We start from the raw sequence: 26,952 nt of genomic DNA on the forward strand, positions 1-26,952 counted from the left end.
TCCACCCACACACAGCCCAACTGTTACTCGAAAGTCGTTGACATCCTCGGCCACAAGCATATCATCATTTTTGCACTCCGGCGCATCGTCCAAGGGGAGGAGCTAACGTACGACTACAAATTTCCATTCGAGGATGTTAAAATTCCCTGCTCATGCGGATCGAAAAAGTGTCGAAAATATCTAAACTAACTAATCGTATATCTACCGCGCTCTCTAGCGAGATTGGAACAGTGAAGAGTGTTTGTGTGTAGCAAACTACGCTTGTAATTTTAATCACATGAAAAAAAAAATAATGGTGCTGCTGCTGTATAGAAAACCGAGAATGAATGAAACCGTGATATTTGGGATGCATCACAAAAAATAGTCACACAGCTCTGAATAGGTATAATAATGAAAAACGATATATTCTGCTGTAAGATGTTGAATAACCAAAACAAAATTAATGATTGAGATTTTTTCTCTCAACACTAAAACGTTTGCATATACTTTGCAGTAGGAATGGTTAATCATCCAACTTGTATTATATATAATGTAAGCAAGTAACAAAAATTGTAATTAATTGTGCAAAAAAGTTTCATTGTAGTTCTATAAACTCTCTCAAGTGATAAATATTTCGATGTGTAAATAGTGTGCTTTTATGTATTAAAAACGAATATATTCTGATAAACGTGCTATCCATAGCAGATACAGTTTTTCAAGTAGCAAAACTTCTCAAATGTACATTTTAATCCAAGCTCTCGATAAACTGTCTGTAAGTAGAAAGTATGCATTGTGCGAAGCAAGAATATCTGTTACAAAAACAGTCTAACCGAACTAAGAATTCTTTATGTAGACAATTTTACAACGTACAGACAAACACATCTACTCGAGTTTTAACTCTCTAGGGGTTTTAATCGCTGTAACTTTGATAAATAACGAGAAATTACATGTACAAAACTTAAATTTTACCGTTTTAGAACTAGATCACTATTTCTTCCTGCTTTTGAACGAGAAAATCATTTTTAGCGATGTCAGCAGACGCTAGGCTTTTGGGTGCAAATATCTCGCTTACATTTCCAATACTACGAACTTCTTATATTCTGCACTTATTTTATGTGCGATATTCGTTCGCAATGGCCCTTTCTATTATGACGCGCACACCTAACAAGCGTTTCGGACATTCTGCATCGTAGATTTTATCGTTGCATTACTGTTTGAAAGTTGTAGTGTAGCTATTGATTTCAAGCACGAAGTCACTTGTACTATCAGTGATCAAACAAGTGAAAATAAACAATTGTTGTAAACTAGCACTCACTGGTCTTTGGCAGCAGGTTGTTAATTGATACTTGTATTAATCGGACAAGATTTTTTTACGCTTCCATTGATTTTTAGTTTAAGATCCACATAACACACAACGCTATTATTTATATAAGATTACCTTAAAACTTGAATCGAACTTCAAAGTCAAAGGAATTGCTACAAGTTAATTCCTAAGTTATTTTTACATATTTTTTCAGTGCTGATCAATCAGTAAGTGTTATCTTGCCATTTTCTCTTAATTGTTTTAATTTAAACCTTTTTTTTTTGTTTCTGGGTCGGTGCCTAAGAATACTAAAACATTTAATGTTTGTAATAAGTCACGGCATGCGAAACATGAAAAATGTTAATTTGCATCTAGGTTTAGTTACTATTTATACGAAAAAGCTATATGTGCTATATAGAGAAGCAGTCATTCATTGTCCTTTACGGTTACGTAGATATTGTAGAGCTCCTATTACTTAGAATTGCAAATAAAAATCAAAAGTAAACATAGATTGTGTTTTAAGTACCGAGCTTGCTAGTGCGAGAGGTTTTAGGGATGAAGTTGCTACAGGCGGTGAAGCGAAAACAAATGTGATACTAACGAGGAAGTAATTTGAAACCTAACTTAATAACGATAGTACATTTAAATGAAGAAAAAAAGAAATGCGAAAGAGAAAATGATATTACACTACAAACGCAACCTATAATTACAGCCACACAGAAAATGGAAAAGAGCAGAGCATAGAAATACACACACAAAATACTTTTACATCAAATACCGTAATAATGTAAGTCTTCGCAGTCTTATATTCGTAATATGTAAACTTGTTCAATTTTGGGTATTTCTCTCACAACAACCCTAGCGCATCCAGACAACAGTGGAGTGATCGATTAAGCAGAACCTAAATCGTGTACATTTTAACTTCACTGAGCTACTACTACTTAGGAATGAATTTGCAGTTTATTAAGTTTAGTTCACTCTCATTGGAAGTATTATGTTGAACAATCCTAGCGATGGAATGGAAATAAATCGTATTTAAAGAAGTGTTCACTCGAGTTACTGATCAGAAAGAAAATAGAGCCTAGTTTGTAAGTTGAGTCGAGTGTCGCCTTGCTCGTCTGGTGTATTACTGGATCGTCTGAGCCGGATTCGATCCGATACACGAAAAATTAATTTTTTGATGTGTGGAAACTTCGTAGTTCATTCGTGATTCGTCCTCAGTTGTTCAGTTGTAATGCTTTTGTAGCTCTTTGTTCGTTGACAATTCAATCACGCCTATTCTGTATTTCGATCGATTCGATACATTTCGAACGACCTGATAAAATTCCATTTTGTATTCCGTTCGAGCTGTTTTTGGATTTCGGATTTTGAGTTTTTGCGTCTACTTGGTCTTGCATGAATGAAGATTTAGAAAATCGGGAAGTTCTTCGCGTATAATTCAGTGTAAATTAGAATATATCCAGTTTTTATGATCGATAAGTTAAGACCGATACGAAATTTTTTTCAAACTTACGACGTTTTCACTAGTTGTCGTTATTATAGAGCAATTCCAATTCCAAATGAGCAGAAAACAGTAATTTATGACTTGACTTCGATTTTTTTGAAACTTGGTACACATGATGGAAGCTACCAAAAATCATAATTTTCATTATCATATGACCAAATTCAATTACGACTGATTTTTTAAAAGGGCTTTTTCAAAACCATTGACCTTTTTTTCAAAAAATTATGATTCAAAATCCAGATGTCTGATTGAAATATGATGTTCGACAAAGTTGTTGGAAAATAAAGAAACCATTTAGGAAAGATAAAATTTTAAGTATACTGTGGTTCACAAAGTATGGAAATTTCTTCAAAGTTTCGTATCTCCATTCTGGTGAATTAAGCACGGCATCAGCTGGTCATTCGGAAGCATGAGATGCTCGGTAGTGTGGCCGTTCGAACGGGAAGAGGACAGAAACGTAAGACTGATGCAAGAACGGTCACGCTAATAATCCGGGAAGTAAAGAAAGCCCCACGAACGGCCATTCAGGTAATTAAAGAAAGGTTGAATGTGGACCTTTTCAATCGCACCATTCGACGACGCTTGGTGGAACGGGACCTGAAGAGCTACTTCGCCAAAAAGTGACCGATTCAGATGGAGTTTTGGAAGCGCGTTATTTGGTCGGACGAGTCCAAGTTCGTGCTGTTAAACAAGAACATACGACTCCTCCGAGTGTGGCGGAAGAGTGTCAAGAGTCATCATGGTGCGGGGGTGTTTCTCGTGGACTGGGGTGGGAAACTTAGCGCAGATCAACGGTATTATGACTATCGGTGGTTACGTCGCCATTTTGTGCGAGAACCTGGAAGAATCCATGCTGACATTGGGACTACACTTTCCAGCAAGATAAGAACCCGAAGCATACTGCGAATAAAACAGTAGCATTCTTCCGATCGGCCCGGATCAAACCAATGGTGCGGTCACCCCAAAACCCCGACTTGAATGCTATTGAGAATTTATGGACGACTTTAGACAACGAGGTGGACAAAACTGCCATTACGAACAAGCAAAACTATTTTGCTGCATTGAAGAAGACTCGGGACTAGATCCGCGAGACCTTCGGAACCTCGTGGAGAGTATGCCAAAACATTGTCAGTTGGTTATCGAGGCCAAATGGACTATTAATTATTTGTTTTGATTTTTTTTTAAATAAGTCATGAAGTGGATTTTTTTGTCATACCTTTAAAGTACTCATTGAGAAACAAGTCATTTTTTTGTTTTTCTAAAAAATAAATCAACGATAGTAAAATGACAAAATGGTCTACTCATTACCTACTTTTATGTAGTATTGACTGGAGTACCGAAAAAAAATTTAAAAACTTTTAATATTGAAACACTTTGATTTCAAATGGGAATCGAATCACAATCGTATACAATGTCGATCAAAGTATACATCGTGTACATCTAAAATCGCATAAAACATGAATTTATTCATCACGACAGATTGAGACGTAATTCAGTTTAAGAAGCATCGTTTTACTTCATAATACAGGGAAACTTCGATATAACGTATCCTCGTTATAACGTACCCTTGATATAACGTCACTCGATATAACGTACATTTTACCTTGGTATAACGTACACATGATCAAAGTTCAAAAAAATATTTTTTTAATATTTTTTTTCTGAAAGAACAATAAATTATCTGTATTTTGATACTAAAGCTTGTGTTGTAACTTTAACCAATCCCGAAATACAACTGTTTTGTGATTCCGGATTCTAAATGAATCAATCTTCAATCAACAGAACGAAGGGAAACATCAAGAGAAAAGTTGGCTTCGTCTTCTTATTGATTTTATTCATCAACCTTACTCAAACAGCAACACAATAAAGTGATATAAGCTACGTTTCAGAGTTCTTTATTATGCTTCGATACAACGTACAATTTTGAAAGTAAAATGTACGTTATATCGAAGTTATCCTGTATTCATATCATATTTCATATCGTAATATACATGAGGGACTCAAAACGAAAGGGGTGTGAGTTACATCATAGATTTCTCTACATCGACTCTCTCTTTTGTACATAACTCACCTGAGGATTCTGTAGCAAACTCAAATTGTAACGTTTTTGCAATTGGGTTATTTACTAAAGAAAAAGTTGATGAAGAGCAATCGATCAAATCACTTACACCCCTTTCCTTATGAGTCCCTCACATATTATATATTTCAGCATCTAGAATAATATTTCAGATAGCCGTGCAAGATATCTGCTGCTTGATGATCCAAACAACTGGAGTTCGAATCCCATCTGAGCAATTTTCTCAATCATCACCACCACTCGTTTTAAATATCTGCCCAGCAAACATTAAATCGTATACCTTCGCATTTTCCAAGTCGCATATAAAGTGGGATCGAACCACAATCACATATATATATATATATATATATATATATATATATATATATATATATATATATATATCTATGATGGTTAGACAGTCCTTCCCCCACTCAAAGGGGGGGCTGCCATACAAATGAAACACAAATTGCTGCATTACTCGAGAATTAATCAAGCAAATGAAACCAAATTTGGCATGTGGAGGTTTTAGGATGCAAGAAATGTTTCTATGGTGTTAAGATACTCCTTCCCCCTCTCTTAGAGGGGGCTGCCGTACAAATGAAACACAAATTTTTGCATTACCCGAGAATGAATCAAGCAAATTAAACCAAATTAGGCATATGGAAACTTTAGGGTGCAATGAATGTTTCTATGGTGGTTAGATACCCCTCCCCTCTCTCTTAGGGGTGACTGCCATACAAATAAAACACAAATTTCTGCATTACTCTATACATATATATATATATATATATATATATATATATATATATATATATATATATATATATATATATATATATATATATATATATATATATATATATATATATATATATATATATATATATATATATATATATATATATATATATATATATATATATATATATATATATATATATATATATATATATATATGTATATATATATATATATATATATATATATATATATATATATATATATATATATATATCTCTTTTGTTTTATTTTAGGCATTAGCATTTTAGCTATAACAGAGCCGAATTTAATCGTGTACATGTCACATGTTTATCATATCTATAATTCGGCGTTAGAGTATTCCCTTCTATACCATTGCATATGGTACACATTTACACAGTAGCCATTTAGGCGTACGAGTTTTCCTTCTGTTCTTCCATTATCCAGTGAGACCGGATAGCGTAGACAGTTGATTGATCATTATTGAGTTATTTATAGAACAGCAGCTCGATGTGAGCCGTTGTATGAATGAATCGATCTTATTTCGACCATGGATCGATCTCCATCGCTGATGATTGTTGCGTGGACGTAGATATTCTGTAACAACACAAAGATGGCCAATGAGGTCCCTGAGTTTTGAACTCTCGATCGATCGCTTACTAAGCGAACGCGCAACCAATGTGGCTACGGAGACGCCCTACAATCATATATGATGTCTATCAAAGTAGACATCGTGTATATACCATATAAAATTCGAAAATCCGAATTTATCCATCACAATACATCAAGTCGTAGTTTGGTATAACAATTATCGGTTCCATGATATTGACATGCCAATCCAACCAATCGACATCATATATGCATATCAAGCAGAAGCAGTTCGTGAATCACATAAACGTATAATTCAAATAAATGTATTACTGCTAAAAATCGTATTACATGCTATGGGAAACGGTCCATAGTAAATAAAAAAAAATCATAAATGAGCACACTTCGAATTCCCCCAACCAAAATGGGAATCGAATCCGAACCCCCGGCATGTTAGATGTGACGCTAACCACTCGGCCACAAGAGCACAAAATTTGGAGGAACTTAAAGAAGAACTAACTCTGATTTTCAACAGCATAGAAGTCGTAATGTTAGAGTTGTGCATGCAGAATTTTGTTTTACGCTTAAAACGCGTTATCGAAAAAAGGGGTGGTCACATCGAAAATGTCCTAAAATAAGCTTTATTTTGGTTTTTTTTAATTAAAAATCGGTTCACTTTTTTAGAAATTATTAAAATTTGTGGCGTGAACGTTTGAGGGGATATTCTAGTGTAGAGACATGAATTTCGGACGTTTTTTCGAGCTCCGTGGAAACAAAACGAAGGTTTTAGCCAAGGCGCGTAGAAGTATATCCTAAGGTAGGCCAACTTACTAAAACCACTCTTCAGCCATCTTGGAAGTCTACTGTGTTTTGTTTGTAAACAAAACACAATACGCTTGTGCCCAAGCTCGCTCGAGATCAGTCTGTCTCTTTCACACTTCAACGAAATAATTCCCCTTGTGCTTCCTTCCGTACTGTTTTCATATACCGCTCCCCTAACCAACTTAGTGACGAAACGGCCTCACCTAGTACCATAGACCCGTCTTCACTGAGAGGAAAATTTAGTAAATATGACGAATTTTTTGGTACATGTTACCAATTCTCTAGTCATTTTCTACCCTACTAATCATTGGTACATGTTACAAAAAAAGAATGGTAGGCACATATGTCAAACAAACTACAAATTGTTGGTCCAACATTGGTGCAATAACAGTGAAAATTTTGCTTCATATTTGTGAGAAGTAATCATCAGGGATAATGACAATATTTTTTAATGATCATTTTTAATTTAAAAAATTGTATTTGATTGCGTTTAATTCTACATACTTAGAATACATTATACTAATAACTTATTCTATAAACAACATCAATAATTCTCGTTGGAATCATTCTATAAACTGCGTACAAGAGGCAAATTTTAATCGCAGCCTCAACCACCTCAATTTGATGAGCATTTCCAAAGCAAGTTCCCGTTCCTCTTCCTGCTGCATCGCTCTAATTTGCATTAGCTGATTAGCAGCTGATTAGCAGAGTGACGGTAGAATTAGCACGTTTCATCCGTATTTTGTTCTCTCGTGTCCCTATGAAGAAAAGAAATACATATGTTAATGATATTAAATATGCAATAAATTATGTATGTTCACCTTAAGTTTTTTACGGTCGATGATGTGTTGAAGAAAGATTCCAATCTTAGCGACAAACTCGCCGTTACCTTCAATCCCATAACTTGGATGGTTTTTGGTAAATAAGTATTACGAGTCTGGGATCATGCCAGCTGTAAAGACAAGGGAAAAGGTCAAAAGTGTTGTAATGTATAGAATATAACTGATGTTTATCCTTGGCGGGAATATGAAAATAGTTTCCCGACCGAGGTGACTGATGTAATGATGTAAAAAAAACGAATACTTATCTCCGATTTGTTTATGATGAATGATTGTACTGCATATAATTTTAAGGTCAACTAAAAAAGAAAAAAATGGTATTAGGTCAATGAAAAACATGAAAACAAATTCTCGGGGGAGATGAATACATAATTGAATTCAATAAAAACAAAGTGCTTACCTCCGAATCGCTTCGTCTCCAAAAGACAAAAGACAAAGTGCGCACATCACAGTTGTTAGGTATGACAATAAAAACAAATTTACTAATGGTATGAAGTAAAATATACGAATTCCTGGTAGGAACATTCATTGCGTCTGACATCTTTTTTACACAATTTTAGTAATATTTACAAAAAATGTGTATATTTTACCAATGTTTTTGCTACTAAAGATTTGGTAGCTGCTTTTACTAAACTATTTCTCCAGTGTTGGGATATACCAAGGCGCGTAGAAGTATATCCTAAGGTGGGTCAACTTGCTAAAACCACTCTTCAGCCATCTTGGAAGTCTACTGTGTTTTGTTTGTAAACAAAACACAATACGCTTGTGCCCAAGCAGCAAGTTGACCCACCTCTTGAAAACGGGCTCATCGCTTGCACATGGAAGGGTTGTGAGGAAGAGAAAATCGATACCCGTCTCTCGAAAATAATTAATTTGAAAAAAATAAAAAATGTTCGAATTCATATGGATTCGATCGAAGGTTTATTGCTATTTTTTGGCTTTTTTTCTTTGCCTACCACTACTTGGACAAAGCTGGGATGATATTACCTTCTTATTCTACGTACTTTGAATAATGACAACACAATTTTGTTTTACCAATACAAATATACTCCGTCTTCTACTCCACCTCATACTCATTGCACTCTTAACTTGCTTCGATGACATTTCACTATATCCATATTATTGATATTATTGCATTCTGCGTTTTCAATTATTCCGAGTATTGTGGAGTCTTATCAACATCTCGTAAAGCATAAATCAATTTTTTTATTTTGCAAAAATGTGTGATTCTGACAATGAAGAATTTGAAAGTGCAGATGAGGAGCTGGAAGATCAGGATAATGCTCAAACCATTCGAAAATACAGTGCGAAAGAAAGTTCATCTTGCAAAATCAAAAACCTCGAAACATCTGACGTGGAGCCCACCAGCACTGAAAAAGCACCAGTTGATGAAAGCGTGAGTATCCCCAGTTCTATTCCGCAAAGATCAGAGGAACCAGAGACAGTCGAGGCTAGGAAAATTCATCGCCCCGACAAAGCAAAACTTCCAGAAGCCGAACAACTTTCCGAAAAGGGACTCGGGAAGAAATCTAGCCCAGATTCAGGAGTTGCTACGGCGACCGTGGAGGGCTGGGATGATTTCGACGACGATTGGGGTGACTTCAGTATGGAGAGCGAGGTTAATCAAGAAAAGCCGAAGCAAGCTAGCGGAACAAGCTTCAAAGATGTGGACATCGACGAGGTAGAATACAAGTTGAAAGATTTCATGAAACGACAAAATGAACCCGCAGTGAGCTCGACACTAGATCGGCTTTCCGACCAAGATCCAACCAAATCCTCAGTGAATCAGTCGTGGGGAGGATGGAAACCAAGCTGGGGAGGTGCAGCTGTTTCATTTCTGTCATCTGCATCGAAAAGCGTAGCTTCAATCACCACAAATATAACTCAGGTATATCACTATTGAATGATATTCTTTTATGTTGATCTAACTGTAAAGTTTTAGGTGCTAGAGTCTGGAATCGGTGTTCCCACCGCCGAGGAAATGGCGAAGCTTCAAGCAGAAGAGAACATCAAACTCAAAGCGGACGGTTACATCAGAGAAGACGAGGTAATGAGCCAGCAAGCTCCTGATCGATTTGGCTTTGATCAGATTGTTTCTGGGGTTACTCAAATCAGCAATAAAGTCATAACGGGAGGATTGGACACATTGGAGGGTATCGGCAAAAAGACGATGAATATATTACAAGAGAACGACCCGGGGTTGTTGAACAAACGAAAGATACTTGGCATGGGCAATGATGGTGTTGTGTTGAGCCAAGTACTACGCGAAGCTAAGGAGAAAACAGAAGAACGGGAACGAAACCTTAAACAAGTGCAGAAACATCTCTACAAGAAGAAGCTTCATTTCGAAACATTGTTCGACGATTATCATGGTCTAGTTCACTTGGAAGCACTGGAGATGCTTTCAAAGCAAGCTTCACTCAAACTGAATTCTTTGCTAGCTCCGTTGAGCGGAAATGCACTGACAGACCTACAGGAAACTATGAACGAAGTTAAGGAACTATGTGAACTGCCAGACTCGGAAAACGATGATACCGATGGCAATCACAGCGTGCAGGATTTAGAGGAAAGGCTGAAGGAAGCCTTGACTGATTTGGACGAAATTAAAGTCGATTTTCGGGATCTGTTGAACTGTTGGAGGGATAACCTAGATTGGCTGACGGACGAGTCCGTTCCTAGAACCGGGCAGGAAATTTTCGAAAAGGCAATGCACGCGTTAGCTCAAACAACGGCTCTATGTGTGTTGCGTATGCATAAACTCGCCGAGATTTTGCTCATACTAGAACATCACAGCACAGCTAACGAAGCCGATGCGGTAGTGCAGTTAACTACAATCTTCTGCTGGCATCTCAGTGGAGTTGCGGCACGTTTTTCTGCAGAGTTGAGCAAACTGAAGAAAGATGATCTTCAGATGCGACGATCCGCTGGCGAAGATAGTGATAACAGTTTGATAACCAACATATTTTTGGAGGTAAGTAAATTGTAAATGTGGGTAGAGGAAGTGGAGGCAAAGTGGTCACCCTAAGGAAGATGTCTATTTTCCTGCGTCTAATTATTATTCAAGATAGCTTTTTATTTTAAAAATTGAAAACAGTATATTTTTCATGATTAGAGAAAATGTTGTTGAATCTATAATTTTACTGAAATTTTACCACAACCTTTTTTCATAGAGTCCACAAACACGTGTTATTCATGGTGTCGCGAGGCGCAAGAAAAAAGAAGGGTAATGTCCAAGACACGACCGCATTGTAAATAGCGAACTACGTAATTATTGCCGGCGAGAACAAATATTAAAAAAAAATAATAATGAAACTCTTTGATACAAATGTTAGATAGCAATAGCATCGTGAATGATTTCACTAAGTGAAAGTGCGAACAGTTTGAGTTGATTGTCAAATTAATTCCAAGCATTAACATGAACTGTTGATGCTCGCTGTTTTGAACACTGAACTAAAATACTGAACTTCTTGAACATATAAGTAGTTTCCCAGTATCTCTCAAATAAGCAATATTACAATATTACAACGCGGAACGAAGCATCTAGGAAAACCGTTCTGTATCAGAAAATCCGAACCGAATTTATTGTGTGGTGGCGGTGGAGGCGAAAGCAATAGCATCGAAGCAAAATTTCATCTTCAGTTTACCACCGGAGAACATAATTCTCAACACTGAAAAATACCTTACGTCTCTTTGAACCCGGAAACAATAATTAAAACTACGAAAAATGAATGATCGATTGAAAAAGAATCACAAAGTCACAAGTTATTCACGATTTATCAGACACCCAGCTAGCGACTGGACGGCAGCACGGCATTCCACCGAGTTGTTTTGTTTGATTTTTCAAATTGTTCTTTCTCAAGGCTAGAAGCAAATAAGGAAGTTTAGAACCTCTATAATTCAAAACAACATTATTACACCAATAAATCGAATCACACTCCAGAGTTCACAGAACCTCCCTTCAGGCAAAAATGAATATAAAATAGATTTTTGAAATGCAACTAAATCTCTAAAACAACTTCTTTCTTTCTTTGTTTTTAAGAGGCTTTAAACTTTGCAGTTCATTCGCCTCTGAAAACAACTTTAGTCGGTAGTTTTAGTGGTCCTGAAAAGGGTTTTGTGTTGAAATCTCTTTGAGTATCTGACTATAACGAAACTCTTTCGAGTCTACTGTTCAACTGAGAAAGAGGTATTAACGCTCGAAATTTTGCACTCCAAACGTAACGCTCTCGTTTCAAAAATTTCAAACTTACACCTCAGTACAGATTCACATTTGAAGTGATGAAAAAATACAGAGACACTCTCCACCAGACGGCATGCAAATCGACGTGGTGCCCTACCGAACAAAATTGCACCATACTGTGCAATATCTATCTTCATTCTTCCTTAGAATCGAGCAAACCTACAGTGTTTGTGACATCAGCATTGAAAAAGACTGCTGTCTGATAGCTGATAGCGAGATAACATGAATGATGATGATGATTTTTTTTTCCCAAAATATATTTTTTATTAAGGCACATGTGGCGTTAGCCTGACGGGGCCGGGAGTCCAATATTTTGACAATTTTTGTCTTACAACTATGTTAGTAATATGTAACCGATTACTCGCGGTTGGCTCGAGGTTAGTATTACAAGTGTTCTCATAATTGGTATGTTGCAGTCTTCGATGCTCTGTACGTGTGCCCGACACGGGCTACTTCCTATTGGGATGCAGCTGACCATTAATCAGCAACGCTCCCTAGTCTGTACCCCATATCTAGCGTGGTGCGTCTTTCTCGACTCGAGGAATCCAGGATAGAATGGTCACTAGCCGGCGCAATCATCAGCTCGTGTAGAGTTGTCATGAGCGGTACAACCTTTGGCTCTTGTTGAATGATCAGTGGATGTGATGATGATGTTTTGAATTGATGATGATGTTTTGAATTAAAAAGGCTTTAAAACTCATCAACTCATTCGCCTCTAGCTTTAAGAAAGACCAATTTGGAAAACTAAACTAAACACTCGGCTTTTAGAAAGGTAATTTCGAAAGCCTTGCTGTCGTCCGCTCGCTAGTTAGATGATTGACGAATTGTGAAAACTGTAATTTGAAATCGTGAATTGCTTGTTTATACTCAATGAATAGAATACGGCGGAGCTAAGATTGCAATATTTTCTCTATCCTCATAGTCTGTAGAACGAATGCTGAATTTGTATTTCGAGCGACCGATTTACGCTCGTCTGATTAGCAGTGATATTTAAATATTGCACCTCGCTGATATAAGTTCGGCCACTGGAACAGGATAGGAATATGTGTATTCTTCCAATGTTCTTTAATTTAAACCATTTATGGGTTAGAGAACCGTGATGTATAAAGCACCGAAAAATTTTAGAGAATTTCCGATTCGATTGTAATACAAACCGTCAGAATCCGTTCAGAGCTAAAATTTTTATCAACGTTAAAACTACTTCATAAACTTTTCTGCTACTTAAAAGATGCCGAACTATTGTTCAAGATTTAGTGTCTGAACAATGAATCAGTCAAGAAGGTCTCTGTTCCTTCCCCTCCACGATGAAGGCGAATAGGATCACTTCGGCTTCCTCTCCACTGGCCTGGAGCCATGGTCCGAGGACATCCTTACCATCTGGCAAACAGTAGGTTTTTTTTGTCAAATTATGATTCGAAAATGGTTTTATGTGTTTAATTTTTGTGTCATTTGAAGTCCAATTTTTATGTAATGATTTTTTGTGCAATAATTTGATCTCAAAACTTGCGGCAATGCCGTCGACTGAAAAGCTCTCAAATAAAGAATAAAAAACTGAGTGGGTTGTATCTATGATACAATCGCAAGGTTGACGTGGGACTACCGTTGTCTTATACCATGGACAGACATACAACTGTACTAGCGCTGTACGTGTACAGCGTTGTACAGGTACCACGATAGCATGACACACATACTTTGGTTGTACATTGTACCGCATGTCAGACTGACAATCAGAAGTTTGAACTTATTGCATTGTATTTTCACCAATATTTCATTGAAAAAGGTTTTTATTTAGCGTCTAAACTATCGAACACAACAAATATGTTTCCAATCTGAGTTATTAACTCAAGAGAAAGTCAATGAAAAATTTTGTTCATGCTACCCACCACTAACCGTCTATGGCGCTGCGCACAGTACAACTGTAGCCATGTACAGCAGAAAAATAGGTCGGTACAGGTACAGCGATTGTACCGAGTTGCTTGCATGGTTCTAGCGCTGTACATGGTGACAGACATACAATTTTCGAAGTACAACGCAAGTACAGCTGTATGTCTGTCATAAGTATTAGTGAGCATTTGTATTGTATTGATTAAATTATCGATTGAATGAAACAATTTTCGAATTCAATTGAATTCAACATATTTGCTTTGTAAGTAAAAAGTTCGAACAGTAACCATGTAAGATCAATTCATGCATTGTAATAGATTAGGTTCTTCGTTACATGTAAATTTGATGACCGTCCTTTCACGTTTGATGTGACGCCTAGGACTACCAAAATATGTGTAGCTTGCATATATTTGCAAAGCGAATTCCCCCCAGGCACGTCGATTTTGACGGCTGTGTTGGGGAAACCGTAAATCGAACCAATCAAAACGAGGTAGTTAGGGCGTTTAGATAACACTTGACATACAGTTATTGTTTATCTCATGAAGAATAACATGTTTTTAATTGTGATAGATGCGTAGAAATATTTCCCATCAATTGATGCAAACATCTTTCCGATCTATTAGGAAATGTTCGAGTTATGAGCATTCGAAATCTTTAATTTTTTCCTGCATGTTCTGTGTTTAGGTTTCCATTTCACCCCCATATACTCCGGTTAGACGTAGTTCCACGTCAAAAACTATTTCATGGAAAAATGACCTAATTTTTAATTTGGTATGATTGGAGCCGATCTGGCGTAGTGGTAACATCCATGCCTCTCACGCTAATGGTCACGAGTTCAATTCTCACTCCCGACATTCTTCCAAAAATGGAAGTAAAAGTGACGAACCAGCCAAATTAGTTGAAAGTCACTATAATACAGATAAAAAACAATTTGGTATGATTACTGAAAAACGTAGTCTTATGTCAAAATATAGGTATTTCAAATTTTCATATCCATATTTCATTTTTATTCACTAACGTGAACAGGCTGGTCTATCACCTTCAGCAAACAGAACATTGTTGTGGAATTTCTTTAGTTGATTGATTTCATACTCATATGACTCGAAGAAATGATTATTCTTTTTGAAACTCCGATTGAATCCAAAAATTTATAGTCACCGTTAGCAAAGAGAAGGAGAAGAAATTTATTCTTCATTGACAGAGTGGAATGGAAGATATTATTTGAAAAAGAAATGCAAAATCGAATCTTGTATTTTAATTCGTCGTACATCAGATTCCAGCTGTTATAAGAATAACGAAAATATTATAAGAAAAAAGAAATGAAATCCACTCGCAACGATGGCACAAATCATTTGTAGCACTTAACCCATCCATGCCAATCAATGAAATCCGAAAAAAGTACCACATGTTTCGCGCAGAGTTACTATTGGATTTTGCATTTTTTGCGCTTGATGATTTTGCGCTTTTCATCGATGAAGTACGGCTTGTTTTGATATATTTATTATTTCCGTGGAGACATCCCTGTTTAACGGGTAAATCCCTTTATTTCTGAACCCTTCAATAGCCACTTTTGTTGTTGTTGGTATTGTTGAACGTAGTGTCCAGTTTTGCCAATCAGTTTTCCTCCTATAATTATGAGTCATCCATGAAATCAGAAATCAACTTTTAGGTGACAACTTTGCCCTTAAAGAGCAAGCTGGTTTCGATGCAAATAAAAAGCTGAAATTATACAAAATATCTGCTTACCTAGTATGTCAACAGTCGTCAAAACTGTCGTTTTGGCGAAAATAGTAGACCGAAGAAACTAAATCACGAGAGAAAATCCTTAAATACGATGCGCACAAAATTATCACAAGCAGGTTACCACTTCACCTCCACTACCCCTATATACGTGGCTGTCGAGTGATTTGTTTACAATCAACATTCATGTTTTTTCATATAACTTTTTTGCAGGGTTCCAACAGCACGTCATATGTACAAGATGCTTTCCAGTTATTCATTCCTATACTACAAATAGGTGCAGCGTAGGCCAGTTCTTTTTCAAGTTTTCAACAAATATCGACATAAATCAGTAACGGTGTTTTATCGATGTTTATACACAGGATATGAGCTTCAATTTGATTAAATCTTACTCATACTATACTAATCTTAGGAAATATACATGTGAAAATCTATAATCATTAACTAAAATGTATTCCTTCCTCGTTGAATGCGTGCAAAACCGCCATGAAATCATCGATATCCATGGTTCTCGCTCGTCTACCTCCCATATCAATCTTTTCCAATATCTGCTCTACCTTCTCTTTAATGTTGAAACCTTCCGGCACGTCGATATTGCTCAACGAACAGTGTACTTTATAATTCTGCTCTAAAGCTGCCAATACCGTAGTCTGTTTGAATGCAGCCGAGAGCGTTTTGTTCTTCCTGAGGAAAGCTATTCGCGTTAAGCCGTCCCATTCGGTGTAGTTAATCGGTGGCGGGGGATTTCTCGGTTCAATCCGCACGACGCTGGATTCCACCTTGGGTGGCGGACGGAAGTTGTTCTTGCCTACCTTCATTAGCATGTCCACCCTCGCTAGTAGCTGTGTGTTCACGCTAAGCCGGCAGTATAATTTGTCACCAGGTTTGGCCACCAAACGTTGAGCGAACTCCAGTTGGAACATGAGCACCGCGCAGCGAAAAAACGGCCGATGCAACAGTAGTTTGAACACAAACGGAGAGCTGATCTGGTACGGCATATTGGCAACACAAGCATCGAAAAACGGTAGATCTGCCTTGAGTACATCCCCTATCAGAATCTGCAACTTGGATTGCATTGGTGTTCCCTGCACACGTTTTTGAAGTTCTGCCACCAAGCGTGGATCGATTTCACAAGCGATCACCTTTTTCACTTTTTCCAAGATTTTTACGGTCATATTACCTGTACCCGGGCCGATTTCCAGCACGACATCGGTTGGTCGAAGGGCGGCCTTTTCCAGCATAGACGTCACGATCAAAGGATTTTTCAAAATGTGTTGGCCGAAGTCCTTGTTAAAAACGATACCTGTGTTTCAGAGGTTTTTATTTAAAAAAAGGAAATGACAGTTTCTATTTAGTTTGACTTTACCCTGTTTGGCCACATCCGTGTGGACGCGAGTCTTTTTCTCCGCACGAATTTTCGGCATTCTAGTGTTTAGTTATGTTGATTCCTACCAAAATAACGTCCGAAACCTCACGATGAAAAATAACGAAACCTCAGATGAAAACATGTGCACAGAAGAGCTACCCAATTAGATACATATGAGGTGGAGCAGTAGGCAGAGTGTATTTGGATTGGTAAACAAAATATGGTGTCGTCATTATTTGCCCTCAATATGGAATCTATATGGAAGAAACAAAACAATGTTTAAAAAACGCACGAGCCAATTTGCTCATGAAATCTTGTAACTGATTGCTTTTTAATAGATGATAATTGTATTGTGACTTATTTCCATCATTTAAGAGATAAAAAGTTCCAGAAAACAGTCGTATTCTTGGTCCTCAGGAATAGAAGAATTTTCAATGAGATGTTGCTGGATTGTAAACTATTTTTTCGTATCACATACACCGACACTGTTTCATATTATTGCGAAAATAATGAAATTTTTTTTTGTTTCTATGATGGCGTGAGAGTGAAAAAGACACACAATATGAATGTGGAATATGAATGTTTAAAATGGCACAGATTAATGTTTGGTGAAAACTGCTCCGATGTGGGTTCGAACTCCGGTCGTCTGGATTATCATCCACCAGCTATCTCGCGCGGCTATCTGAAATTTAATTCAACAGCGGTGGAAACTTTCGAGTGCATCAGAATTTCATTGACATTTCAATATGATGTAATATGTTCTTTATTAGGATCTAATATGATTTACTGTTTCATGATTTTCTTCAGCATGCAACACGATTTACTACAGTACTGAATCGATTTAAATTATACGCTTATACGACACACAAACTGCATCAGCGTAATATACGCATATGATGCGGATTAAATATATTTTACGACAATGTACATCATAAAATTGATGTTTGTTATACCGAATTGCGACTTAATTTGATAATGGTATATAAAATCGAGTTTTTGCATTTTATGCGATTTCAAATATACACGACACATACTTTGATTGATATTATATGCGATTATGATTTATTCGGATTTCTTGTAAGACTTGGCACGTGCAAAATTATACGATTTAATGTTTGCTGGGTATACTCGGGTGTAGTATATGACGGAGTATAGTTGATTGGTCAACAAAAAATTGTGTCGTCATAAATTGATTGAACATACATATGTGAGACAAAAATGATGTTTCGAACAAAAATGCATAAAATCATAAAATTCTTAGAACTTAGACTTATTTGGTACTTATGTATTATACTTATGACAGACATACAACTGTATCAGCGTTGTACTACGAACATTGTATGTCTGGATGAATATACAGCGCTAGAACCACGCAAGCAACTTGGTACAATCGCTGTATATGTAGCGACCTGTTCCATTATTGTACACAGCTACAGCTTGTCAATTTCAACAATCCAACTGGGTAGTGGTGGGTAGCGTTAGTAAACCAATTTGATAAATCAAATTGGAAACTTGCTTGTTGCATTTGATAGTTTTGAGGCTAAATAAAAACCATTTTCATTGAAATATGTGGTGAAAATTGAAACAAATTTCTGATTGTCAATTTGACATACGATACAATGTATGTGTGTCATGTTACGATGGTACTTGTACAACGCTGTCCAGCAAACATTCAATTATCTGAATAGTCATAATTGGAGGCGATATACATTCATCCAAGACACATTTGAATGATATATGATGCCGTTGGATGATCGTTATACCGACATACCACTACGTTCTTTATTAATTAGAAACAGAAATTTTTGTGCAGTTCCTGCTAAATATCGTATATTTCGTATATTTGTAGAATATTCTGAGAAAAGACGAAAAAATGTGATTTTGTGTGTCCTTCCTCTTCATAGAAACAAAATATTCATTTTCGATAACAAGAAGATATTTTCGAGGATTACAGTGTCGGTTCATGTGATTTGAGAAAATAGTCTGCAATTCATTGAAAATTCTGCTCCCCAGAAATAGGAATATGTATACGACTTAATCCATCAATGATTTAGAAAATTATGCATTTTATACGATTTCGGATACATATCCTTTGATTGATATTTTATACGATTCTAATTTGATACGAATTTATATGAGACCTGGCATGTGCAAAGTTATACGATTTAATGTTTGCTGGGTGTACACGTACAACGCTAGTACAGTTGTATGTCTGTCCATGATATTAATGCCGACCTAGCCGAAATACAATAGACAGGAATTTTATTGTTCGCTCAGACGCTCAGTTATTACTTATTGTTACCTTGTTGTTTGCAGTGTTTTGTGAGTTTTTAGTGCTGCGAAAATGCATATTTGTGATTTTCGATGTTTACTCATGAACAACGCCAGAGCGCAATTTTCATTATGATTTTTTTTTTCGGAATAAATTTATCCCCATCTTACGAGGAGAAGAAACCGAGCCGGCCCCAAGTCGCCAAGGTGTCAATCGCTGATCCGCTCCCGAGAACTAGGAATACGACTTTTTTGCTCCTTAAACAATGGAAATAAATCACAATGTGTACAATGGCCCTCTTTAAAAAACAATCAGTTGCAAGATTGCATGAGCAAATCGGCTCATAGCATCATAAAACGTAAGTGTTTTTAACATTGTTTTGGTTTATCCATATCCATATTAATGCGTATAATGACGACACCATTTACATTCGTAGTTTCTATGCAGCAGAAATGGATTCATTATCAATCGGCGTAGATGATTTAAATATAGTTGCAGTATTTCTAATAGCACGAAAGGCGAGCTATTTCATGAACGAGAGTTTTTGTGTGACGCATATTTTTTAATTTACTAGCACTTATTTCGCTATGTTCATTGAGCGACTTTCCCACTAGGTTTTAATCGAAAAATTGCCAAAAAAAAAGGATTATTAACATGTTCGCACTTAGATGAAAGTCACAGAGGCTCGAGTTCATGTTCGAATGCTTCCTTCTTCTTCTTTCTTTGTTTTTAAGAGGCTTTAAACTTTGCAGTTCATTCGCCTCTAATGCTTCCTTGTATTTTCCATGAATTGGCTTACCGATGGACTTTCTCCGTTACCGATCAATTTACTTATAAACATATTTGATTTCTCTGCAGAGCATTCAGGTACCCGGAAATCATATCTGAGGGTTGATCGATCTGTCTGGCTAAATATGTCCTTAACTTCAACATAATCAACTGCTTTATTGGCGGGACCACCAATTACAAATATCTGCACATGTTCATGTTCATTATAGTTTACTTCTTCACGAGACCAACATTCCAGGGCAAAAAACACAAAATGGGAACACAATTCACCTAATCCGGCTATACAACCGCAATGTGCAATGTGCACTATTTCAGCAGTGGAACTTTTTGAAGAAACAGTATGCTTCCATCGATATGGATCATAACCATAACAGAAACATCTATTTTTCTCCGTATATATGGCTTTGAGGCTAAAAGTAAATATTTCTATGTAAAGAAACATATATTCGCATGTTATTAATTTGGAGTAGCGCTAAATTTTTATAACTATTTCGCTAGAATAATTATTTGAACAACGCTCAATCTTGTCGATCCATAGAAATCTTATGCAGCGATCACTTTTGCCTGCCCAACAGATTACTAATCATAAGTACGCTGTAAGCGCCCTATCTTGTTGACGAATACAAATATACCACGCTCGCTACTCCGCCTTATGTGTATCATTGGTGCCAGTGCGAAGAAGAAAATTACAACTGTCAAATTTGATCTCCGATAACCTCGTGTGTTGTTTACATTATCGTCACATACATCGTCAAGTAAATTGCTTGAGAGTTTCTTTCTGTAACACTGGTTTTTTTGTGACAATTGCAAATTGAAATGAAGCGGAAATCCAACGACGGTAATAGACCCGCCTTCAGGAAGACAAAAACAGAACTGGTATTCGACCCGGACAAACGAACGTAAGTAGAACAAATCATACCAATTCCAGTTCAATATGGTATATTATCATTCCAGTGAATTTCTAACCGGATTCCAGAAGCGCAAACAGCATCGGAAAAAGATTGCTAAAAGTGAAATTGAGCGCAAGTTGAAAGAGGACACTCGCCGAATGCGATCCGATGCGAAGGAAAACATGAAAAAATTGTATCACTCATATAAACCGATTCCAGAGCTTACGGCGGATGATCTCGACGAGGAGCAGGAGTATGACACCGAGAATGTAACGGTAAAGGTAGTGGAACTATCCACCACGGACTTGGCCAAGCAAAACAATTGGATCGGCGAGAACAGAGCAGCGGTGCGCGACGAGGAAGAATCGAATGAGGAGCCTTCCAGCGGAGATGAAGAGGATGATATGGAAACAATTCCAGGTATGGAGTTGGATAATAATTCTCACAGGAAGAAATCTAAAGTAACTCAACACGCCCATGAAGATGGTGAAACGCAGGAGAAGCAAGCTGGAACGAGTCCCAAGCAAAAACCGCGCGTACCGGTTCTTAATTTAGACGGAATACGCTCGAAAAAAGAACTTAACCATAAACTTAAACGTTATGCTCTGAAGTCTATGCAAAAAAGTAAAGCATTTCAATTATCTATGCGTGCTAAGCAGCAGAAACAGTTGAAAAAGTCCCGTCGGGATCGACATTTTAAGGATAAAATACTCAAACGTAAAGGAAAATTGGCAGCTGGTGCCAGCGGAAAGGGCAAAAAACGTGAGAAAAGACGGGATTAAGCGATTTAGAAAATATATTGTTGTTTCTGATGAGCCATTTTGAGATTATTACAAATGTCACTCCACTTATCACTAATGTTTCGAAAAAAATGTGCGAACTGTGCAGTTATAGTAGCGACGACACGAAAACCTATGTCATGGATTCGTATTTCTTGTGTATTCGAGTGTAGATAACTACTGACTTTTTATTAACACTTCCTGGCCGTGGGAAGCGTAAAAGCCGGGTGCCGGAAAGCTTGGATTCCAAGTGACATAGGACCCTATTATAGAAATCGAGTCGACAAAAATGTTGCTCGTTAGCTCTAGTCGATAGTATTGACCGAGTGAAAACTATCGATGCAACTGTCATACTTTTGCGAATTGTTTGGTTTGCTTGTTGCATGTCTTCTGTGAATTATTTTGTTTCAATTTGCGTCCCTGATATTCTCCTTTGGAAAACGTTTCAGGAACGCTTAATATGAACAATTTGCAACACATGAAGTTTGAAGAAGAATTCGACTCGGTGAGATCATCTCGATTTACAAAATACGAAATTTAGTGATCGAGATTGTATCGACATCTCGATTAGGTTTACATAATAGGGCCCATAGAATACTGTTTTTAAAAATTGCGGGAGCACTATGGACAGGATCAAGTTGCTATAAATAAATAAAATTTTTGTGATCTCACTTTTTTTCAAATTTCTAGACTAGAATACCACTTAAACCACAGTTTGTGATCGAGCCACCCAAACCCAAAAACCCATCAAACCGAGAATGAAATCAAACAATCAATTTCATATGTATCTACTTTGTTCTCTAAAAAGAAGCAATATATCATGGACAAAATCTTTCCTCTAACGCCCATATAAGGTGCTACTGTGGCTAACTTTCAGCGAATAGGGGATGACAAAGTCGCCCTTCCTCCGTTCGAGACATGCGGTGAACGGGGAGATTTATAGCACAGAGTGCCTGCCGGAAGTTTCCTTATTCATCCAAAAATATAATCCGGACGAAGATGGGATGTTTTTTCAACAGCAGCGGCGAATGTTTTCGCTGAAGGCCGTCCGAAAGGGCGGCGAAACAGATTTAATTAATTAAATGAATTGCTGCTCGTTTGTGTTGAACAGGTGAACAATGATAACTTTAGTGTTTTTAACCTGTCCCCAATCATCATCGCCAAGGTTCGAGTCATACAAACTAATCGTTTAGTTAATACTTGGATATAAATGCCAAACTGAAAAAAGCGCAATTTTATATTATGATTTTTTTTTCGTATTGCAATTTATACTGAATTCAATGTAATGAGGGCGAAGTCATCATAAAGGAAACGAGGCGGTCGCAAGTCGCCGAGGTAACGCAATCCGAGTTGGCCGACGACCCCGTCGGAAGCGGTGGTCTCTCGCAAGTAAACTTGTTTTCCTCCGATTGCCCGGTTAGTTTGGAACATATGGGACTTTCCTTTAATTAAGTTCGACCAAGCTTTAGCGAGTTGCCATTGATAAACCATAAGTGATGAGATAACTGCATCTGTATAAAACACTCAATATTACTCGTATCTTCTTAAGGAAGTACGACGAGTGCTTTTCCGGTTTAGGGTTCAGCATGTCACGAAGGCAGCACTGTAGAACGCCCAGGAAACAAGGGTACTGAAAAATGTGAGAGTTACTGATATTTCGTTGAACGCTCCAAATTCTATGAATTCTTTCATTAACCCAGATCAAAATACACAAACGAATTGATAAAATTAGGGAAAAAAACACGGTTGGAAAAATACGAAAAATCCGCCAAGAACAACTATAGTGACTCAAACTCGTAGTCTTACTCTACCAAGCAGATCTCTGTTCCTTCTTTTGAAAGTCGAAAACAAACATTCGGAACATTCTATTTAGATAAAGTCATAGTGTCATATGAGAGTTAAAAGGTTTGCTATCTGTTTTTTTGACTTAAACTCATATTCGTACGGTGGTTGAAATCTCAACTCGATTTCGAAGGCGTCGATCAATTCCAGGATTCAATCATTTGTACGTCATCCCTCGTTCATTGCAACTATCTTTAGCCGTTATCTACGAGTTTTTTGTGTATTCGGAAGGAATATACAGGTGTGCGGTTTTTTTGTGCGGTTTTCTGTTCTTGTGCGTTTTTTTTGTGCGGTATATGAAAAGAAGCATATTTGACGAAGTCCATTAGTCGTCCATTTAGTTTTTTTTCGATGGTTTATATGCATTTCAGTGCGAAAAAGCATATATTTGCGTCCCAATTATCCACTTCTGAAATCATTCCCCTCCTCCCATCAGATGCTTTAAGTTTCTCTAAGTTTTTGCATGACATGATATCAACAGCATCACGTTTCGGCATGCAACTAAAAGCACAAAACAGCCACGCGCAACCGAAGAGGCAAACTGTCCCTTCGCAAAGCAGGGAAACAAAAGGAAACTGAACGGTGAACGGCGTGGATTTGAGTTATTTTCTTGGAAGAAACATTTTTATTCTGTCCCTATTTACCGCACAACAAGTTTTTTTCAAAATGTGTACCGAACACGGTTTTTGAAAGCTACTGGTGAAGTTTTGCACGATTTTTTTTATCCCCTATCCCCCGCACAAAAAAGTTTGCCTGTACATCCATTTTTTCTTCAAGTGGTTTTTAAAATCGTTTTTCTTTTAGAAATTTGATGGTTTCTGAATTTTCTACACAGATTACTTCCTTAGTTTTCCACTGGGATTGATGTCGGGAGATTGTGGAGGAATATCGATATCTTTCGAGCAAATGTAATACAACCATGTGCGAGCTTTGTGCTCTAGGTCATTGTCTTGGCAAAACATGAATCCTCGATTCCATCCCATTTTGTTGACACTTTGCTTCAAATTTTCCTTCAGGATGTTCAAGTACACAATCTGATCCAATACACCATCGATGAAAACCAAATTGCCCATACATGCACCCTCTGTTAATGCTGCAAATCAGGGATCCAATCGTCAGAACAAATACACTGTTCTTTTAGCAGGTCTATATTCAAATTTTAAACGACGCTTTTAAGCTGAAAGTATAATAGTTTGTTTTAATTTATGCTAGCAAATCTATGATTCTTTTACTTTACTTCAGAACCCTGATTACTCAATACAAATTAACCTAGAATCTAACAAATTTCAGCATATTAAGTTCTAGATAATGGGCCTGATCACGAACGTCACTTCACGGTGAAAACGAAATGAATTGTATGCAATTTGTGAGCATTTCATTCCGTTTTCACCGTGAAGTAACGTTCGTGATCGGGCCTAATATCTCTTGATATTTTTTCCTCACATGTTATTGATATTAAATGCTCTATAAATAATTGTATAAATTTTCACTAACAACGGTCCATTGAATTCAATTTTCGGGATTTTCATTCGCACGCCGACTGGTCTGCCACAAATTTTTCCTAACTGAAATGTTCCTACGCAGCGACTATAACCATAGACTCCTGTTGCAATTTGAAAACGCTTGCGTTAACATCCTCATACCATAGAGACGAATGAACTCTCAGAGTTTGAAGTCTCTTTAATTCAATACCTTCCTTCCTTCCTCATACCATCCCTACACCACCATCATGTTCAAAGGTTACTTCCTGATTCAAATAACATCTTCCCGGTAAGAAATTGATGTGTTCCATGCTCTTTGGAAAAATCAAATTGAAGTTACTGATTTATTTTGCTCAGACGGTTTTCCCTCTGTGCTCGGGCATTCAAGTTGTTCTTCCTAGGCTCAATTTGATTTTTATCGGTGGTGTAATGGATCAGAATGTTTACCTGTACATCCTGAAGGAAAATATGAAGCAAAGTGTCAACAAATTCGAAAGAAATCGAGGATTCTAGTTTTACCAAGACAATGACCTAGATCACAAAGCTCGCACATGGTCACATTACATTTGCTCAAAAGTTATTGATATTCCTCCACAATCTCCCGACATCAATCCCAGTTAAAAGTTATCTGTGTAGGATGTTTTTTCCTTCATTCATGTAATTAGGCTCAAGTGGATAAAGAGCCATCATCTAGTAGTACATTGTTAAACCTTTCTCTACGGCAGTGTGCTCCGTCGGAATGCTACCGCTGAACGGAGCACTGCGCCGAAAAGTATGCATATCGGGCTGCTGTGATCGATGCGTAGTATCACCATGATGTCGTCTAAAGACGACGCTCGTACACACAAGTCATCGCGGGGATGTCGTCTATGGACGACGCTCATAGAGAAAGGGTTAAACTATTTAAATATATCTGGGCACATAGTACAGTAGCTCGACAGGCTAAATCATTTATATCACCAAGTAAAAAAGTAACTGAAAGACTTCTCAGCCTAACAAAAAAGACCTATGCACTTTCACTGGCCTAGTGACAGGACATTGTCCAAGCAAATACCACCTAAAGAAACTAGGTAAATTAGAAGATGATACCTGTCGTTTCTGTAACCTAGAAAGTGAAAGCTCGGAACATTTATTATGCAATTGCGAAGCACTTTTTCATAGAAGGCGCAATTTCTTTGATAAAGGTTTAATGCAACCTGCAGATGTTTGGATAGCTTCCCCCAATAAGGCAATAATGTTCATTCGTGCTATAATACCTTATTGGGATCATGCCTACAGTCAGCAAGTGGAAATCACTCCAACTAATAGCGATACGACACCCTGATAAGGCTTACAACAAATAGGGGCCCGCCACAATAGATGAAATAACTGGTCGTAGTGGAAAATGTACCCAACAGGAAAAAAAAAATTTAATTATATTCTAGCTACATAATTATTAACTAAAACTACAGACGATATTTCATTAAAAATATAATTTATTCCTTCGTTGCCTCGTCGTTATTATCCTTGTCGGGAACAGCGCCTGTGGTGGGTCGTAACTACTACATGGCCAGATGATGTTGCATCGATATTCTTTCATAGTGAGTGCATCCTCACTATGTTTATAGTGACTGTCATGATCTTGTATAGGAAATTTAGAAACCATAAAATTTCTGAAAATAACGGTTTTAAATACCACTTGACGTACTAATCATTGAATCCTGCAATCAACGCTTTCGAAATCGAGTTGAGATTTCAACCACCATATCCACCACAACCATATGAGTTTGAGTCAATTTTCATACATTAGCGCATACATTCGCCATTCCTAAAGAAA

General features: G+C 37.2%; 4 protein-coding genes across 4 annotated transcripts in view; 3 read left to right on the forward strand and 1 right to left on the reverse strand.

Moving 5' to 3' along the window:
- Nucleotides 1–2,325, forward strand: part of LOC129774683 (histone-lysine N-methyltransferase trithorax) — a 100,355-nt gene extending 98,030 nt beyond the window's left edge. The window contains exon 6 of the mRNA XM_055778524.1: nucleotides 16–2,325. Within this exon, the coding sequence (XP_055634499.1) occupies nucleotides 16–189 (174 nt within the window). The 3' untranslated portion in view covers nucleotides 190–2,325. The remainder of the gene's footprint in view (nucleotides 1–15) is intronic.
- Nucleotides 2,326–8,952: 6,627 nt separating this feature from the next.
- LOC129778708 (protein FAM114A2) lies at nucleotides 8,953–16,154 on the forward strand. Its single transcript, XM_055785779.1, has 3 exons — nucleotides 8,953–9,741; nucleotides 9,796–10,824; nucleotides 15,931–16,154. The coding sequence occupies exons 1-3, from the start codon at nucleotides 9,073–9,075 to the stop codon at nucleotides 16,003–16,005; spliced, it is 1,773 nt and encodes a 590-aa protein (XP_055641754.1). The 5' UTR covers nucleotides 8,953–9,072; the 3' UTR covers nucleotides 16,006–16,154.
- On the reverse strand, nucleotides 15,952–17,245 carry LOC129778709 (probable dimethyladenosine transferase). The gene is made up of 2 exons (XM_055785780.1): nucleotides 17,084–17,245; nucleotides 15,952–17,020 (listed from the first exon to the last, which is right to left on the reverse strand). The coding sequence occupies exons 1-2, from the start codon at nucleotides 17,139–17,141 to the stop codon at nucleotides 16,158–16,160; spliced, it is 921 nt and encodes a 306-aa protein (XP_055641755.1). The 5' UTR covers nucleotides 17,142–17,245; the 3' UTR covers nucleotides 15,952–16,157.
- Nucleotides 17,246–20,844: 3,599 nt separating this feature from the next.
- LOC129777735 (nucleolar protein 12) lies at nucleotides 20,845–21,849 on the forward strand. Its single transcript, XM_055784192.1, has 2 exons — nucleotides 20,845–21,043; nucleotides 21,099–21,849. The coding sequence occupies exons 1-2, from the start codon at nucleotides 20,961–20,963 to the stop codon at nucleotides 21,814–21,816; spliced, it is 801 nt and encodes a 266-aa protein (XP_055640167.1). The 5' UTR covers nucleotides 20,845–20,960; the 3' UTR covers nucleotides 21,817–21,849.
- The last annotated feature ends 5,103 nt before the right edge of the window (nucleotides 21,850–26,952 follow it).

Source organism: Toxorhynchites rutilus, chromosome 3, assembly GCF_029784135.1.
Source record: "Toxorhynchites rutilus septentrionalis strain SRP chromosome 3, ASM2978413v1, whole genome shotgun sequence".
NCBI lineage: Eukaryota > Metazoa > Arthropoda > Insecta > Diptera > Culicidae > Toxorhynchites > Toxorhynchites rutilus.

Bases quoted from the DNA above. Each gene is read 5' to 3' on its own strand.
- LOC129778708 (XM_055785779.1), top strand. From the start codon at position 9,073: ATGTGTGATTCTGACAATGAAGAATTTGAAAGTGCAGATGAGGAGCTG. The intron at 9,742-9,795 runs GTATATCACTAT...GTAAAGTTTTAG, and splicing joins TCACCACAAATATAACTCAG to GTGCTAGAGTCTGGAATCGG. The intron at 10,825-15,930 runs GTAAGTAAATTG...ACTTTTTTGCAG, and splicing joins TAACCAACATATTTTTGGAG to GGTTCCAACAGCACGTCATA.
- LOC129778709 (XM_055785780.1), bottom strand. From the start codon at position 17,141: ATGCCGAAAATTCGTGCGGAGAAAAAGACTCGCGTCCACACGGATGTG. The intron at 17,021-17,083 runs GTAAAGTCAAAC...TCTGAAACACAG, and splicing joins CACGGATGTGGCCAAACAGG to GTATCGTTTTTAACAAGGAC.
- LOC129777735 (XM_055784192.1), top strand. From the start codon at position 20,961: ATGAAGCGGAAATCCAACGACGGTAATAGACCCGCCTTCAGGAAGACA. The intron at 21,044-21,098 runs GTAAGTAGAACA...TTATCATTCCAG, and splicing joins TTCGACCCGGACAAACGAAC to TGAATTTCTAACCGGATTCC.